General features: G+C 43.3%; 1 protein-coding gene and 1 pseudogene across 2 annotated transcripts in view; both read left to right on the top strand.

Annotated features, from left to right (window-relative positions):
• The first annotated feature begins 5,827 nt into the window (after window positions 1-5,827).
• LOC118802264 lies at window positions 5,828-11,628 on the top strand (annotated as a pseudogene).
• stard10 (StAR-related lipid transfer (START) domain containing 10) overlaps window positions 11,493-17,847 on the top strand; it is a 55,222-nt gene continuing 48,867 nt past the window's right edge. The window contains exon 1 of one of the 2 annotated variants that reach the window (XM_036562746.1): window positions 11,493-12,159. In XM_036562746.1, coding sequence (XP_036418639.1) covers window positions 12,001-12,159 — 159 coding nt within the window. In that variant the 5' untranslated portion in view covers window positions 11,493-12,000. Of the gene's footprint in view, window positions 12,160-17,124; window positions 17,277-17,847 lie in introns of those variants that run through there. The other variant, XM_036562747.1, reaches the window with a different exon arrangement.

Genomic DNA, 17,847 nt, shown 5'->3' with positions numbered 1-17,847 from the left:
GTCCTACGTTCCTAGGGTCCTACGTTCCCAGGGTCCTACGTTCCCAGGGCTCCATATTCAGCTCTTTGTGTGACACATCATAACTCAATATGAATCTTCAGGGGAACCTATGAAAGGGTTCCTAAGGTCATGTTTAATGTCATGGTGTCATTAAAGGCCATACAGAAACAATAAGAAGCAGAGGTTTCAATAGTGACTCCCTTGCATTCAGTTAGGCTAACCTCAGTGTGCTAATTAGCCATCTTAGCAAAAGGTGTAACTCAAACCCCTTTTTGAGAAGTGTGGGTTTAGAGTACATCAACTATTTTGAATAACTGCTTGTTTAGTTTAAGTGTGGCGCTCTGCCCTGCCTATTTAGTTGTTGCTAGTTGTGCAGCCCTTTGTTTGTTCACCAGCAAGTTAGCAAGTTATCAGAATAAAGTAACAAACTTGTAATGGTATAAAGGGAAACGGGGGGCATGGTAAAAAGGGCGTGGCATTGAGGATAACACCATGTACACAAACACAACTTCAGACTTTATTTACTGAACATTTATCAGAAGATCTAAACATGTAAATAAACGAGAGGTATGGACGTTATTCTTAGTTTTATCTCGAGGTTATGTTGGAAATAGGGAACACAGAGCTGTTTCTAATGAAAATGTCCTAGGGGGGAATAAAGGGTGGGATATAGGGCTGTTTCCAGAAAGACAAACAGTCACCACGGAGCCGGGAACATGCAGCTCAGGCCCAACACATAGTGACAACCCCAGAAAACTAGCAAACACTGCCACTGAGTGCTTTCATGGGCCAGGCTTATCAATGCCATTGTACTGTTGATTGACCTCTACCTTTGGCTACCTACCATTATTTTGTTAGTAATGTCAGTGTTGTACAGTGTTGCTGTGCTGTGATTGGCACCACTAGCCCAGAGTCAAAACTGTAGCCTTTGCCCTATTTGGCTAGCTGAAGCCCTTGAGCAGTGAATTGGCTGTAAATGTGATTGAGGCTTGGAGAAAGCATATGACTCGGGCAAAGCGGTGGATTAAAGGAACACTTCACCCAAAAATGCTCAGGCAGCTAATAATAAATGCTAGTTTGCTCTCATTCTATCAGCTCTCACACTGTTAGCAACATTAGCGTGCTGTGGTTGAAGTATATGGCGTTTGTTTACATGATTTAAGACTGAAAAAGTTTGTGGAAAATGTGAACAAAGTTACATTTTTAAAAACCTACACTTCACACTATATATATATATATATATACACACACACACACACACACACACACACACACACACATGTATATATATATATATAAACTAAGCTGCAAAACCAGCCTATTTTGAACTGATTGTTTTTGTGATGTCACAAAAAAACAACCTATTTAAATATTTCCACTCATTCTGCATACAGAAGTTTAGCCCCACCCATTCGCACTGAAGTTACGAGGAGCATTTCAGGTCGGACTGCCTTTTGAACGAACCACAAGACAAGGCAGCCAATCAGAACAGAGATCATTTACATGAACAGATGCAAAACGTATGCAAAAGTTTGGGCACCCCTGGTCAAGTGATGTCGTGTAGAAATAAAGAGAAAATAAGTTATCTGAACAGTTTAACGTCAAATTACTGCTTATTTTCTAAAATTCACATAATGGCACATTTTGTATTTTGTATTTTATGTTTGTCCTATTCGATAAAAATCAGCGAATAAATACAGATTTTGTTCTTTTTTTGAGAATGTGTTTAAATATCAGCAATTTGATGGAATTTGACGAGGGGTGTCCAAACATTTGCACACGACTATACAACTTTTAAAGGCACAGTAAAAAAAACATCTTTAATAGGGGATAAATAGAGGTTAGAGAATGGTCATGTAAACATGTTTCCAAAACAGTGTTAGCATGCTACACTTTTTCCTTTGAAAAATTAGCTTAGCTAGCTAATTAGCTCACTGAGGCTAACCTATCTGAGGGCAAGTGCGTCCCTATTAAAAATGAACCGTGGTGGTGATGGGAACCAGGGCTTACGATGTGTACAACACAAATATAGTCATTTATTTACTATCCAAACAGATCAGTGAACCTATAAGACACCTTTGAGTTTCTCTATTCAATGTTAATGATGGTAAAATAGTGGTAACCTGAAAAAGCATGTTTTCTTTGGGGGCTGCACATACAGTCATATACAAAAGTTTGAACACCAAACCATCAAACCCCTCTCAATGAATTTGTTTCCATGAGAACAATTTAATTTAATTTTGAAAAATCGGTGAAATTCCCCTTTAAACATTAGGGACCAAAGCGAACAGGTTAATGAACACCAGGGCTGAATCTCGGGTGACAGCAAGGCCTCGGAGATGATGATGATGCCTTTATTGCGCTGGAGGAAAGAGAGAAACACACACACTCACGCGTTCAGCCTCTGCGGCCTCTCAGTAGTGACAGAGCACTTGAAATTTCCTGAAAACAAAAGCTGCCGTTCGCGCCTCTGTGTGTGGGAGTGATGCAGCCACACCATATCCGCAGATTTCAAAAGCCGTCATCTTCTCCATTTTTCTTCAGAACAATCAGCAGCTCAGCGCTTGTTTAGCCAAATCACATGCTTTCTTCCTCCTTCTCGCTCCGTGGCCGATACAGCGGGGACTGATAGGCTTATCTGAGGGAAACTGAAAAAGGCTCCATCAGAGCAACTTGTCCTGTAGATCATCTGAACCCATGACTCAGAGACCCGACGTGACGAGGCCCAACTAGCACTGCTAGCACTGAACTGTGGGTGTGTCAGAATGCATAATGATTGACAGAATGACAATGCCGTCTCCCAGGCAACATAAACAACCCAGCGCCTGTGGCCGTGGTGAGCGACACCGCCGAGATCAGTGGTCCAGTCCTACACGTTTCGTTCTGAAGAATGAGAGCACCCTCAGACGAAAACGTTTGGCGAGCTGCTCCGCTCGCCAATCAATCATCACGCTCTAGCAGTAACGCCAACCAAGCAGCACTCAATAGCAGTAATGTCCGCCTCCTGCTGCCCAAAACCCGTTTGCTGTAGAAAAAAGGAAATACACAGGTGGATTTCTTTGTTTTTTATTGTTTTTTTAAAAAAAAACAATAAAAATATATAATTTTTCTAAAATTAAAGAAACGTTCTGGGCGAGGATTAGAAACTATTTTAACTTTTCGTTTTTCCATTCACTCCCATTCCTTGAGGACTCGCTCATGGGTGCCCTCTGCTGTTTAGCAGTCCTGCTTTTGATATAACGGGGGAAATAGGAAGTGGCCAGGCTCCTCATAAACCGGCTCTGATGCAGCCCTGAATTGAGACACACAGCATGACTACTTTGGAGCTACCAGTGCTAACGGAAATTAGCATTTATGCTAGTGGCGTTAATTGCACGTAGAATGGCTTAACTGAAGTAAACGCTGGTATCTGTGAGGGACACATATATGAGGCCGTATCTGGGCCTCAGTGTAAACACTGTGAGACTGCTGACTGGAATGTTCATCCTAAAAGTGACAGCATGGCTGAGCACAGCGATGAGCTTCCCAGTCGATGTTGTTGGTACCGTGTCGTTGCGCACTCTCTCTCTGCATCCGTGTCTATTCAGTACAGGGACCAAAGTCCTATGGGTTCCTGCGATTTTAGCACAGGGATGAGATTAATGAAAGAGATTAATGTAAATACTTACAGTTTATAAGGACCTTTTGGTTCCCAAATCACCGCCGCGAGTCTTCAGCCGGTCTGACGACACCACTTTTCTAACGCTGGGGCTGAATCTCAAACGGCTCCCTGCTCCCTACATAGTGCACTAGGTAGGAGTTTAAACATTCCTGCACCCCAACAATGCAAAATATCGATAAATATGGTTATTTGGGATTCATCCGCATTCATACTCGACAGGCAGTCACTATTTGACAGCAGAAGATAGAATTTCTAAACTTAATATTACAGAGTTAATACAACTATTTAGCCAGAGCATATGGAGCCGTTCTGGACTCAGCCTGGGTTTGATGCTACTTCTGACTGAAACATGGACATTTGAAGTGTGTGAGACATTCAGCTGATGTGCTTTAATTCAAGCCTGTGATATCAATGTTGGAGTTGTTTAGCATGTTTGCTATCTTTTAGCCTGTTGTCTAGCTGACCAGCCTAGTTCTAGATAAGAAAGTACCTTATCAGTCCTCAGTGTAAACAGAACCGGGTTCTTACCTCATCAGCTCACTCAGTGCTCCGCGCGATCAGCATTAGAGTCAAATATTAATCCATTAACAGCTGAAGGGTTTTTCGTGCCGTGGCGCAGTGATACAGAGTTCAGTTGCTGTGAGGCGGTCATAGTGTGGTATATTGTGGATTATACAACAGCTTTGAGTGCGACTCAGCCAATCAGATTTTAGGACCGGAACTATCTGTTTTGTAAAGTGTGTTATTAGTGGTCCACCAGCCAGTACGTTGCAGTTCTTCCTTACACCTGATGGTGGCAGCACTGCTGTAAAATTACAGTGTAACGTGCTGCACTGTGGCAGCAAAGTTAGCTAAAGTTTGAGGCTTTCTTCTCTGACTAGACCAGCAGCTTCGTTTACTGAACGACATTTAGTGGAGACTAAAGCTGTAAATCGTCAACTTAACACTGAGAACCAGCAATTCTGGCAAATTTAATATTTGAATACCTTTTCATCGAGAGCGTCAGGAAACGCATGAGCCTCTTATTTGAATAGGCTGTAATGAATCCAATATCAATAGACATGAAACAAAGCGTGGACACTAATAAATATTGAGGAGAGGGCAGAGAAACTAAAGCAAACTGACCGACTCTCACAGCACCGACTTCTTATCAGAGCAAATTCAGCAGTTCAGTAAATATTAACCCTCTAAGGTCGAACAATAACGTGGCTATTTCTGCTGTTTAATCCGCTCTTCTCCTTTCTGAATGTGCTCACTGCATTTATTGGATATACAGGGTGTCCCAAAAAATTGACATCATTTGAGAAGGAAATTAAACAGGCTTCATGTTGAACAATACAAGATTTATTATCAAAATTCACACAAGAAATTCAGAGGGATGTAGATTTGATAACCGATTTCACAGCTTCATAAATGTAATATCTTCTGATACTGGTGGTCGTCCAGACCCCTTCGCCCTGCACAGACAGCCTTGCTCTTTGAGTTTTTTGTGCCGTGTCCAAATCTGCTTTCCAGTTGGTGCATTTTTATTGAATTTTCTCGAAAATGCACCCTGCACACTCTCGTTAGACTGTGCTCGAGCATATTCTAACACACTAAATGCCTTTTAATTTCTGGTGAACGCCGTTCTTCAACCTGAAAAACATTAAAAATTAAACTGGGTTAATTTTTACACATTTTGTTAAAATTTGAGATCATTTGAGGGAGAATTGGCTGTTATTAGACTACAACATGATGGCAATTTGTTTGGGACACCCTGTATAACATTACCTAACAAAACTGAAAAGTGTCTAGATTTTGGTTTAGTTTGTCTTCCAAAATTGTGTTCCTGAACTCTTGAACAGGAAACCCTTACTACATTAGACATGTTTTATTGTTACTCTTAAACAGTTTATTTGTAATAAATGCTTACTGATCCAAATTACTCTGAGAACTCCAACAATAAAACAAGCCTCGTGCGTCTTTTACGCAGTGCTAGGACACACGGTAGCATACAGACAGTTCCAGTTCAGTGAAATCGTGGGTAGGGCTGTCGCCTCACAGCAAGTAGGGCCTGGGTTCGAGTCCCCGGCCGGGTTACCAGTGTCCTTTCTGTGTGGAGTGCATGCTCCCCCCCGTGTCTGTGTGGGTTTCCTCCCACAGTCCAAAGACATGCATTTAGGCCAGTTGGAGGTACTAAGCTGCCCCCAGGTGTGAGTGTGTGTGTCTGTTTGTCTGCCCTGTTTATGAGGAGCCTGGGGGGTGTACTACGAAGCAGGATTTCAGGGTTAGAGCTAAGTTAGAGCTTACTTGGTGTTTAATTCAGACTCATCGATGTCATGACGGTGGCTCAGTTGCAAACGAGTTGTATCACCACAGCAATGTATCCCCTGAAGCTAACCTGCCCAGAGCTGGTTAAGTTGATTAGAGCCCAAGAGATTGAATATAATCCCGCCTCTAAACCAATCCTGTTCTTCCAAAAAATGGCGTCACCCTTCTTAGATGACCCAGTGGATACTGGCGCTCGCATTGTAAGAGGATCACTGCGTAGTGCAAGAGTATTTAGGGACAGATTAAATCCGCTTGCTTTGCCCGATGATGTACTGTTTGAAGGGTATCGATTCTCAGCTGAGGGCATTATCTATATATGCAAACTTCTTCAGCCTTATGTTAGCAACTCCACCCTCCGGAGCCACGCGCTTACAGGGCCACAAACAGTTTGTATAGCGCTGCGGTTCCTCACCACTGGCTCTTACTTGTACTCAGTGGGGGATGCTGAGCACCTAAGCAAGAACACTGTATGTCGGGCTACACGCAGGGTTTAGCTTGGACTGAAAGAGCTGCTAGATGTGTTTGAAGTGTTTCCAGGCCACTTGCCCTGTGCAAAATATAAAGGAAGGTTTTTATCAGATTGCAGGTAGTTTTTCCCGCTGTGCTCATCTTTGAGTAATACACTGTCAGTAGCTGTAGATAATGTTCGGGTCTTTTTCCTAGGATTCCCCAGAGTAATCGGTGTCATTGATTGCACCCACATTCCCATAACGACAGCCTTGGGAGAGCATGAGGCTGACTATCCGAAAGTCTTTCCACAGGTACAAAGTTAAAAACTGTTAGTGCAGTTAGTAATGAAACTACATGGGCCTAGATAATTGATTTCATTACATTATTTACTGCCATAACACTATTATTGTCCATAACTATATTTGATGTTCTGAACACATCTATTTCAGATGACTTGTGATCATCAGTGCCTGATAATAAGTATTGATGCTAAATGGCCTGGTTCAGTACACGATTCTCAGATCTTCAGGGAGTCCACACTGTACCAGAAACTGGATCAAGGTACGTAAGAGACCCAATCATTTTGATGCTTACAATTAAATGTAGCATTTCACATTCTCACATTACTTTGCTGCACATCTGCATCACAGCACACATCAGTGGTTTGCTGATTGGAGACTGCCTTCGTCACTTGACACCATACCCTGAACCACATCCTGGTCCGGAGACCCGCTTTAATGTGGCACTCGAAAACCAGGGCCAGGATAGAGATGAGTTTTGGTATCTGATTTTTCATTCCTGTTCATTTTATTTGATGACATTAAAATAAAGACCAGTGGTGTACAAGAATAGTGTCATGAGTTTATTGACTTGTCATGTCTTGTCGTTTCTGTGGAGATAAAAATACAACTATGAGTATGACATGTAGACAATGAGCAGTGCAATATAGTGCGATGTTACCTTCTTGTTTTCAAGTTCCTCTATTTCCAGCTTAATTTCTTTTATTTGTAGTGTTTTCAACTCAATATCGAGTTCAAGTGTCCTTTGGTAAAGGCTTCGGACTGTGTCTGCTGAGGGTTTCTGGGCAATGGACAGTTAAAGACTTTACATATGCACCTCAGAAGTTCCTCTGCTTGGCCTTGAGGTAGACGCTGCAGGCTCAGGGTGAGGGGGTACAGAAATGTTATCCTACACAAGATTATATTCACTTACAGATGACAAACATGCTATGGTTGCTGACACGTAGGAGACTCTGAATATTGTTGGAATTCCAGCACATCCTTGTAGGTGAAATATGCAAGCATACATAAATTGGCAAGTTATTTTAGCCATACATGACAAAGGTCACTCACCTCTACAGGCCTTTCTGAGCAGGCAGATATGGCTTCCTCATCTCCTGTGGCATCCATCTATGAAAATAGGTTTACATTAATATGAATGTTTTTCAATATATAGTGTCTACAACCACACATACCTCTGCTTGAGAAGCTCCACCTATTGGAGCAGGCTGGGCCCTCAAAGTCAGGGAATCATTTTGTACTGTAACAATAAAGTCTGCATCACAATAAGTAGTCATACAGACATCTGCCAAGCTACATACTCAGATTTTGTTCATACCTTTAACAAAAGGGGTCTAATCTCTGCTACTCCCAGGGTTTGAGGGGTGCCCCCAGCGATCCCATCCATAATAGGCCTTCCACGGTTCGCCTCCAAAGCCAGCTCCTCAGCTGTTGTATAAGGAGGTGGGGGAGCCCCCTCCTGTTTTTATGCATTGGCTTTTCTGGCGGTTGGCTAAGAGAAGTGTGAGTAACTTTTAATAAAAGCCATGAAGAAAATCTTTAACATAGGCAAAAGGGCATATACAATCAATCATGATGCGTACAGTTACACTTACCACTTTGGACAATGTTCTTGTATTTTACTTTAACCTGCTGCCAAGACCGCTTTGGGTTGTTTGGATTGCACCTGTAAGTTTATAATGATTCGTAGGCTTTGTTTAATACAACACCTTGCATAGCAACAGTTGTGCCTCTTCATGCAGAATCCTAATTTGTTCTGGAAAATGTATTAGGACTGCACGATTAACGTTTTACTGATGATGTATGCGGAGCTTACGCATTGACACAGTCTGCTGTCTTTTGCCATGCGTCCTCACGAGCCTTTGCAGCAGAGACTGTATTACTTTTCGCCAAAAACTCATAACCTTTAAGTGTAAGTGTAAGTAAGTGGCTCTGCTTTTCTCCATTAGGCTGCACGTTCAGGCGATTGAACGCACCACAGCTTCTCATATTGTGTACCGCCCACTTAACTAGATTGAGAAAACCTGACTTTATTTAGCTTCATGGATTAGATTGAAATCCACCGTCGCGATACCAATTAAGCCTGATGGGGAATGTTAGGCTTTCCGAAGCCGGCTTTCTTGAGCAAATACCGAATATGTTAAACCTGCTTCGTAGTACACCCCCCTGGCCTCTTCCTATTTCCCCCGTTACATCAAAACATGACTGCAAAACACCAGAGGGCGCCCACGAGCGGGTCCTCAATGAACAGGAGTTAATGGAGATAAATGGCTAAAAACGAAAAGTTAAAGTAGTTTCTAATCACTCGCCCAGAACTTTCTTTAATTTTAGACAGTATGAGGATGAATTTCACTGAAAAAGAAAAGAAAACTCACCTGTTTTTTTCCTTTTTTCTACAGCAAACGGGTTTTGGCAGCAGGACGCTAACATTACTGCTACTGAGTGCTGATTGGTTAGCATTACTGCTACTGAGTGCTGATTAATCAGCATTACTGCTACTGAGTGCTGATTGGTTAGCATTACTGCTACTGAGTGCTGATTAATCAGCATTACTGCTACTGAGCATTGATTGGTTAGCATTACTGCTACTGAGTGCTGATTAATCAGCATTACTGCTACTGAGTGCTGATTGGTTAGCTTTACTGCTAGTGAGTGCTGAATGGTTAGCATTACTGCTACTGAGTGCTGATTAATCAGCATTACTGCTACTGAGCACTGATTGGTTAGCATTACTGCTACTGAGAGCTGATTAGTTGGCATTACTGCTACTGAGAGCTGATTGGTTAGCATTACTGCTACTGAGAGCTGATTGGTTAGCATTACTGCTACTGAGAGCTGATTAGTTGGCATTACTGCTACTGAGCACTGATTGGTTAGCATTACTGCTAATGAGAGCTGATTAGTTGGCATTACTGCTACTGAGTGCTGATTGGTTAGCATTACTGCTACTGAGAGCTGATTGGTTAGCATTACTGCTACTGAGAGCTGATTAGTTGGCATTACTGCTACTGAGAGCTGATTGGTTAGCATTACTGCTACTGAGAGCTGATTAGTTGGCATTACTGCTACTGAGAGCTGATTGGTTAGCATTACTGCTACTGAGAGCTGATTGGTTGGCATTACTGCTACTGAGAGCTGATTAGTTGGCATTACTGCTACTGAGCGCTGATTGGTTGGCATTACTGCTACTGAGCGCTGATTGGTTGGCATTACTGCTACTGAGCGCTGATTTAAAAGCTCTTAAAAATATAACAGCAGTGTTAATGTTTTATGCTGTTCTGTGTTGAGGAAATCATCGTAGTTTCTAAATATTTAAACATTTGTAATGTAAAAGAATACATTTATTTTACATTAAAAATGTTTAAACATTTATAAACCATGATTTTACTCAAATGCTCCATATTAACCCATTCATTTTGGACTGCTCGGGAGCGCCCTCTAGTGTTTGAGAACCCCAAAGACATTACAGAGTGGTACTTCTCTCCACAGGTTCTCTGGACTGTCCAGGGTGTTTCCTGCCTTTCGCCCACTGACTGCTGGAATAGGCTTCAGGACGATAAGCGATTTGATTATGATGCATAAATATTTTGAATTAATTGTGAATAATTTTTCGGCCCTCAGGTGTTTTGACACAGTTTGACCTGACCTCTATGAAAAAAGTCTGGACACCCCTGATTTAGTATCTGAAGCTGGAGTTTGAGACACAAGCTGGATCCTAAATGACGCCTACTGAACTCCTTGATTGTACGAGTAATGTATCTATCTATGTAGTTCCCTATGTAGTGCTCTATGTAGTTCCCTATGTAGTGCTCTATGTAGTTCCCTATGTAGTGTTCTGTGTAGTGCCCTATGTAGTTCCCTAAGTAGTGCTCTATGTCGTTCCCTATGTAGTGCCCTATGTAGTGCTCTATGTAGGGAGCGCTGGTCCGATTGGGCTTCAGGCCCCACAGTGAACTGTTTCAGCGTCACGTGCTGCTCCAGCGCTCCCATGTCACCAGGCTTCGATCTGCTGGGAGGAGAAAGAGGGAAAAAGAGTAAAAGCAGAAAAATCAATACATGGAAAAAGACAGAGGTAAGTGGCTGAACCAGAGAAGACAGCAGGCCGTCAGCCTCACTTTCTTTCTCTCCTTTTCTCTCTCCATCCCTCCATCCCTCCTCTCTCATTCATTCCCTTCTTGTTCTCTCATTATCTTTTAATTCTCTCTCTCTTATTCTCTCTCCATCCTTCCTATGTCTGTTTCTGTTATTTTGTCTCTCTTTCCTTTTACTCTCTCTCTCCCACTTCCCTCTCTACCTTGCTTGTCCCACTTCCTCTTTTCTTATTTCTCTCATCTCTCTATCATCTCTTTCCCTTTTCTTTCATTGTATCTCTTCCTCTTTGTCACACTCTATTTCTCTTTTTCCTCTCATTTTTTCTCTCTCTTTCTCTCGTTTTTGTCTCTCCATCTCTCCTGTCTGTTTCTGTTATTCTGTCTCTTTTCCTTATTTTCTCTCTCTCACTCACTTTTCTCTCTCTCTCTCTCGCTTCCTCCTCTTTCTTTTCTCTCCCTTCTCTTTCTTTCTCTGTTATTCTATCTCTTCCTCTTTCCTATTCTCTCTCTCTCTTTTTCCTGTAGCGCGTACGTGTGCATTGAGGTGGGCGGGGCCGTGCGGGCTGCCAATCACTCATGGTCTCCCTGGTTACGCGAGCGCGCGCCTGCGCGAGTCTCACCGCTGTTCTCCTCCAAACGGCAGCAGCAGCAGCAGCAGCGCCGCTTCTCCCCCTCAGCGCCCCGCGAACACGGCGACTGTCTCGGTCTTCTGCGTCACCGCCGCCGTCGACCCGCTCAGCTCCCGCCGCGGAGCTCCGCCGCTCGGCTCGGGCAGAGAAAGCAACATCAGCAGCACCTGAACGGCGCGGCGCTCTGACCGCGGACAGCGGAGCCGCTGCTGACACGCCGCTCTAACGGACTTCGTTTGGCGGGAAAAAGAAAAGCAAAAAATCACCGCAGAAGCTCGTTTTTGCGCCACGAGACTCCAGCCGCTCGCGCCGCTTTTCAGGAAATAAAAACCACATTTAAGTTCGTTTTTTTTCCTCGCAGTTCTGCAGATTAGACGGTAAACGAGTCCGCACAGACGCAGTCCGGCCGCCTTTAGACACGAACTTTCTTTATCGCTTCTGTGCGCCCTCGGGGTCCGGTCTGAGGCGCGCTCCCGGCGCTCTCGGCTGCTCGCTTTTCTCTCGGGAGCGCGCGCCCCTCGCTCGCTCCAGCAGACGGGAACGCGCCGCATTCGGCCACCATGTCCGGGGAGGAGGTGCTGATCCCGGACGACAGGGCGTTCAGCAGCTTCAAGAGTGAGTGCTGCTCGGAAGGGGGCTGGAGCCTGACCTACAACAAGGGGGGCATCACCGTGTGGATCCAGATCTTGGAGGAAGAGAAGTCCCTGCATAAGATTAAGGTGAGTAGTCACCAAACAGACCTCCTCCTGGAGTCCAGGACATCCAGCAACCTGTAGAGTTCAGCATGAAGCCTGTTCTCAAAATTAATAGCATGGGCTTGGTGATCTCCAAACCTCCACCTGTGGCTTCACCTACCTGTAGAGTTCAGGCTTTACCCTAATCACTGAGATTAATGAGTATATCTTGGGCTTGGTGGTCTCTAAACCTCCACCTGTAGCTTCCACCAACCTGTAGAGCTCAGTATGAAGCCTGTTTCCTAAAATGAGTATGGCTCAGACTTGGTGGTCACCAAACCTTCTCCTGTAGCTTCACCAACCTGTAGAGTTCAATCTCCAGCTACCCTAATCACCATGATTAATAAGCATTCCATGTGCTCAGTTGTCACCAAACCTCCACCTGGAGATCCAGCAACCAATATGAACCATATTTGAAATCAGTGAGTATAGCGTGGGCTTTGTGGTCACCAAACCGCCTGCTGTAGCTTCACCTGAGTATGGCTTGGACTTTGGTCCCAGACCTCCTCCTGTAGCTTTACCAACCTGTAGAGTTCAATCTTTACACTAATCACTGAGATTAATGAGTGTAGAATGGGCTCTCTGGTCACCAAACCTCCTGCTTGAGATCCACCAACAAGTACAGCTTATTATATACCATATGCATGAAATGAATGAGTACAGCATTGGGTCTGTGGTCACCAAACACAGAAATCCACCAACCAGTATAGCTGAGTATATTGCATGAAATGCAATGAGTATAGTATTGATCGGTGGTCACCAGACACTGGGGATCCACCAACCTGTAGAGATCAATGTGAACCATATTCCAGTTAGTGAATGAGTAGAGCATGAGCTCTGTGGTCACCAAACCTCCCTCTGGAAGTCCACCAACTTTGTAGAGTTTCAGTTCTAATCTCCCAGATGACTGGGGGTTATAGTGTGTCAGAGTGTAGCGTGGGCTCAGTGGTCACCAAAATAAGATTTTTAAGAAAGAACCCAAGCAGAAATCTTTGGTGCCAAATTAATATAATTAATATATTGAGGCTGCATGTTAATATATTGGGGCCACCTGGCCATGAGAAACCTAACCCTTGGCCTCAGTATGTTAACTCAAGGCCACACCTTATTAAAAAGAATCACCGTGTTGCCTTAGGGGCTGTAAAAATCAGACAATTGGTCAATATAAATGAATAAATAATGATATAATTGATTAACATCCACTCGGCTCCTTGTTACTATGTAGTTTTTGCTGTTGGGTGTTGTTTATATTCTCACTATAATTGGTCTAAATCAGACTTTTTTATGGTACATCCAGGTGTTCAGTGCTGTTGAAGCGATACCCATGATATATTCAACAGAGCATATTCTGACGTTCCTGGACATGGATTGAGTCTCGAATGAAATTGCAGTGTCAGTGGTGAATCACCTTTTGAAAATCCTTTTTTAGTCTAGGCTTGGACTTAATCTACGTCCAGGAAACTGGTCCTACCAGATTTTTTTCACCTACTTGCAGAGTGCAAAGCATAATCCCTAAAACTAAGGTGAATGAATGGACTAGTGTTCACTAATCCTTATCCTGGAGATCGACCTTTATGGCAGAGCTCGCCTGATCCATCTGTCCAGTCATTTAAGACCTTGATTGGTTGGATTAGATGTGTTAAATATGAGATGGACTTGATCTTACAGGAAGATGATGGTCACCTAGAAATCACTAAGCTGCCTTCTGGAGAACCACCTACTTGTAGAGTTCAGTTTAAGCCCATTTTTTGAAGACTAACATGTACAAATATTCTGGAACGTGCAACAACTACATGATCGTGTGCCACAGAGGTTCTGCGTCAGGCTCAGGCTTCACAGTAGGCCAGATCAGCGGTCACTAAGGGTGTAACATTGGCAATACAGCATCAAAAATCAAAACAGAATTCAGACCTGTTGGATCAGGTTACCTCCTCCACCTGTGTTAGTCTAGGGTTGGGGTTGAACTCAAAGCAGGAGCTTGCTGACCAATGGGCCAAGGCTATTTTGCCCTAATGTTACCTTAATTTTGGGGAATAGGGTTCAAACTAAGCTTTGATTCATAAGCCATCAGATTAATACACTTTTGGTCCATTAGGGTTCCAACACAGAATCACAGCTGGTCAGTTAATCAGTGCTTCTGAGAAGATTAAATTGGTCAGGGGTGCCCAAATGTTTTGTCATTGAGGGGACAAACCAAAGTGCAACGTTTGTGGTGGGCCGAGGCCCAAAAGGACAAAACAATACACAAATAAACAAAGTAGGCAGGTTTCAAATAAAGATGTAATACTTAAATACAATTAAAAAGGGTTTGCTGTCTCTTTGGGTGAGGGGTTGGGGTTTAATTTACATGGCAGGTCAAATCAAACATCTGTGGAAAACTTTGGCCAACTTTGGAATGGATGGATGGATTTAGCGTAGCCAGTCAAACTCAAAACCAGACCTGACCACTCGGCCTAATGGCTCAGCTTGCCCCATCCTCAGCCCTGTAGTCCAGCTGCACAGTGTAAAACTGTCACATCATTAATGGTCAAGTCCTTCATGGGCTGTATCAGGTGATTTGGAGCGAACACGGAACTGCATTGTTGGTGGTCTACAGGCCTGGAGGTGGGAAACATTACCATAGCCTACACCTCACATTTAAATTTTGGTTAAAGTTCTAGTATTGGGCTTTGAAGATGTCCAGAAAATAGAAACTTGGAGAAAAGTCTCCCCTTTTCTTTTTAAACATACCGTCTGCCCACAGATTGTGCTTCAAGCATACAGCTAGACTTCTTGCCTTATATAAGGAAATGTGTTCTTAGCCAAATGTGTTTTCAAGACAAAAGAGGCCGTTGAGTTTTATAGCAGCGCCCGTGTTTACCTGGCGACGTGCATCCTGGTCTGTGGTGACTTTACCGACCAGGTGTGTTGACACGGGAGTGTTTGCAGAGAGAGGGAGGGAGGGAGAGAGAGAGACAGACAGACAGAGATACATCCTCTTCACTTGAACAGTGTTTTCCTGATCCTATTTCTGGAGAAGTCGATCAGGTTTGTAAGTTTGCTGCTTTAGAACTGCGGCGGTGCTGTTTATGTCAAATAGACATCAGAGTATATTAACAGCTGCCCAAGAATATTTTGTTCCATATTAACAAATATAAAAAATCCTCTATAGTTACAAATGAACAGGGGCACACACTGCATAGCTTGGCATGCAATATCAGCTGCTTCTGTAGCAGTGTTTACCCACGAATGGGCTGTCTTTGAGCAGCCCCCCCTCAAGAGCACTGACGGCCACCCAAGGCCCATTTTATACAGTGTCAAACTGCATAACCTCAATCAGACTTGCTCAACACCTCGACACAGACGTGTGATCATTCAGACGTTCAGCTAGCACAATGCTAATTGGTGGAATATGAGCTTCCTTTACCTGTTAGCTACATTAGCCTCGTAGCTCCAGTGTAAACCTAGAAGGAAACTTAACACAGCAAACATACCTCGACTGACCAGTTGTATCTTAAATCGCTGGACGTCTGGGTTCTTCAGCTCAGGGTTTTAGGTTTGACCCTCTTTTTCAAATGGCTTCCCAAATTAATTCTGACCTCAACGCCTCTAATGAGAATAGTCATGGCTCTTGTGACACATAGGTGATGATCTAGGAATAGTTTTTGCCATTCATTTCCAGAGAGAGACGCTTCAAAGCTCATATGATATCTGAACTGCTGTGCTCACCACACTGTCCACAGGCCAGAGTGCCACGGTGGTCTGTAACGTCCATATTATGTAGCACTTCTAAACAGCTCTGATCTACATAGCTGTTACAGTAACTGTTGTATATGTAGGGTATTGAGAGCTCATGATGAACATGGTGTCCTGTGAAAGGTGTAAAAGAGTCGGTGATGACAGCGTAGCCACGGTTAGTAGGGGCGCCGGGGGGGCTGCAGCAACCCATGCCAGCACAGGAAACCTGTTGAGCAAAAAGGTAAAAAATAAATAAAAATAAAAAACTAGAAACGGAAAGATCATGAACGAGCTTGAAGTTGGCTTGACTAAGCTGTTGCTGTGAAATCCCAGATGGTTGCTAAGGAATTACTAGGGTCTTGCAGTGCTATCCCAGGTGGTTGTTAAGATGTTTTTATTATCTCAGGTGGTTGCTAAGATGTTGCTAGGATATTGCTATGGAATCCCTACTGGTTGCTAAGGTGCTGCTGTGCAGTTGCTATATCATCCCAGGTAGTTGCTAAGGATTAAATGGCCATGGTTGCTGTATCATCCCAGGTGGTTACTAAGGAGTTACCAGGCCATGGCTGTGCTATCCCAGGTGGTTGCTAAGGAGTTACTAGGCCATGGCTGTGCTATCCCAGGTGGTTGCTAAGGAGTTACTAGGCCATGGCTGTGCTATCCCAGGTGGTTGCTACAGCATACTGAGATGAAGTGTGCGTTCACAGTCACAAGTGCACTGTTTTCTATTTTAGATTACTTAACAAGTCAAAGACACAAGTCAAAGTCAGAGACAAATGGGTGATCATTCAGATGTTCAGCTAGCACAATGCTAATTGGTGGGATATGAGCTTCCTTTACCTGTTAGCTACATTAGCCTCGTAGCTCCAGCGTAAACTGACCAATCACGTGTTAAATAACTGGAAGACTGTGTTGTTTTGTTGTTGTTGTCACTGATCTGCTCGTTTAACCTCAGAAAGGACTGAGTAAGGTGTTGAGTTGAGTCAGGTGTGTTGAGAACAGAGAAAAAACACAAAAAAGGCAGCAGTAAAGGACGAAGATTGGGAAACACTTTCTTACGGAAGCGCGGTGTGGCAGCCAGGATGTGTCATTGGCGGTGTGCTGGTTATCGGCGTGGCCAGGCAGCGCAGTTATCTGAATGTAAACAAAAGCTGGTGACAGAAGTTTACTTTTAGTCACTGCCAGGACGAAATGTCACCTGCCAGAATCCTGACGTCAGCACTTCGCAGAGGAGAGGAAAACAGAGCGATGACGGGTAATCGCCACACGTTTGCACAGAGTGGTATTAATGTTGAAAGGAAGCATTAATGTTCATTTACGAAGCCGTCATGCTGAAAGGTGTGAGGATTACGAGGACGGGAAAGTCCAGGAAGAAGCCAGCAAAGGTGTTCATGCCAATAAGTTGACTAATGCTCAATCACTAATGAGTCGTTTATTACTGTGACTTTTACTTATTTACTCATTCAACACTTACTGACTCTATTATGGTCTGTTGATTGTATGAATGCCATGACAGTAATTTACAGTATTCAGTTTTTGTATGAATTGTTATCACATTTATTGTTGTTGAGATATTATCTTACTGTTTCCCGTATCTGTAGTCTTTGATTTAGCCGTATATTAGGGTTGTTTGGTTCCAGAAACTCTGAGTGATTCCAAGTTTTAAGACCCGAGGAAGGAGATCAAAATAAAAAGTAAAGCATTAAATTAGATTGTGTGAATGACTCTGATCTTGACATTAGGCCAGAGCGATACCTAAAAATAATTAGCATGATATATTCTAGTTACAGATATCACGATTATTGATAATATTGTCTCCACCCAAAAAAATAAATAGAAATACACGCGGTCCGTCAGCTTTGACCTGCTTTTTATTCTATTTTAATATTTTATTCAAATATAAAATAATATTCTATTTGAATATAAAAATAGTATCTTTATATTCAAAGTGGCCTT

Source organism: Colossoma macropomum, unplaced genomic scaffold (genome assembly GCF_904425465.1).
Source record: "Colossoma macropomum unplaced genomic scaffold, Colossoma_macropomum, whole genome shotgun sequence".
Lineage (NCBI taxonomy): Eukaryota > Metazoa > Chordata > Actinopteri > Characiformes > Serrasalmidae > Colossoma > Colossoma macropomum.
The sequence above is the reverse complement of the archived record's forward strand: the minus strand, read 5'-3'. Positions and strand labels throughout refer to the sequence as shown.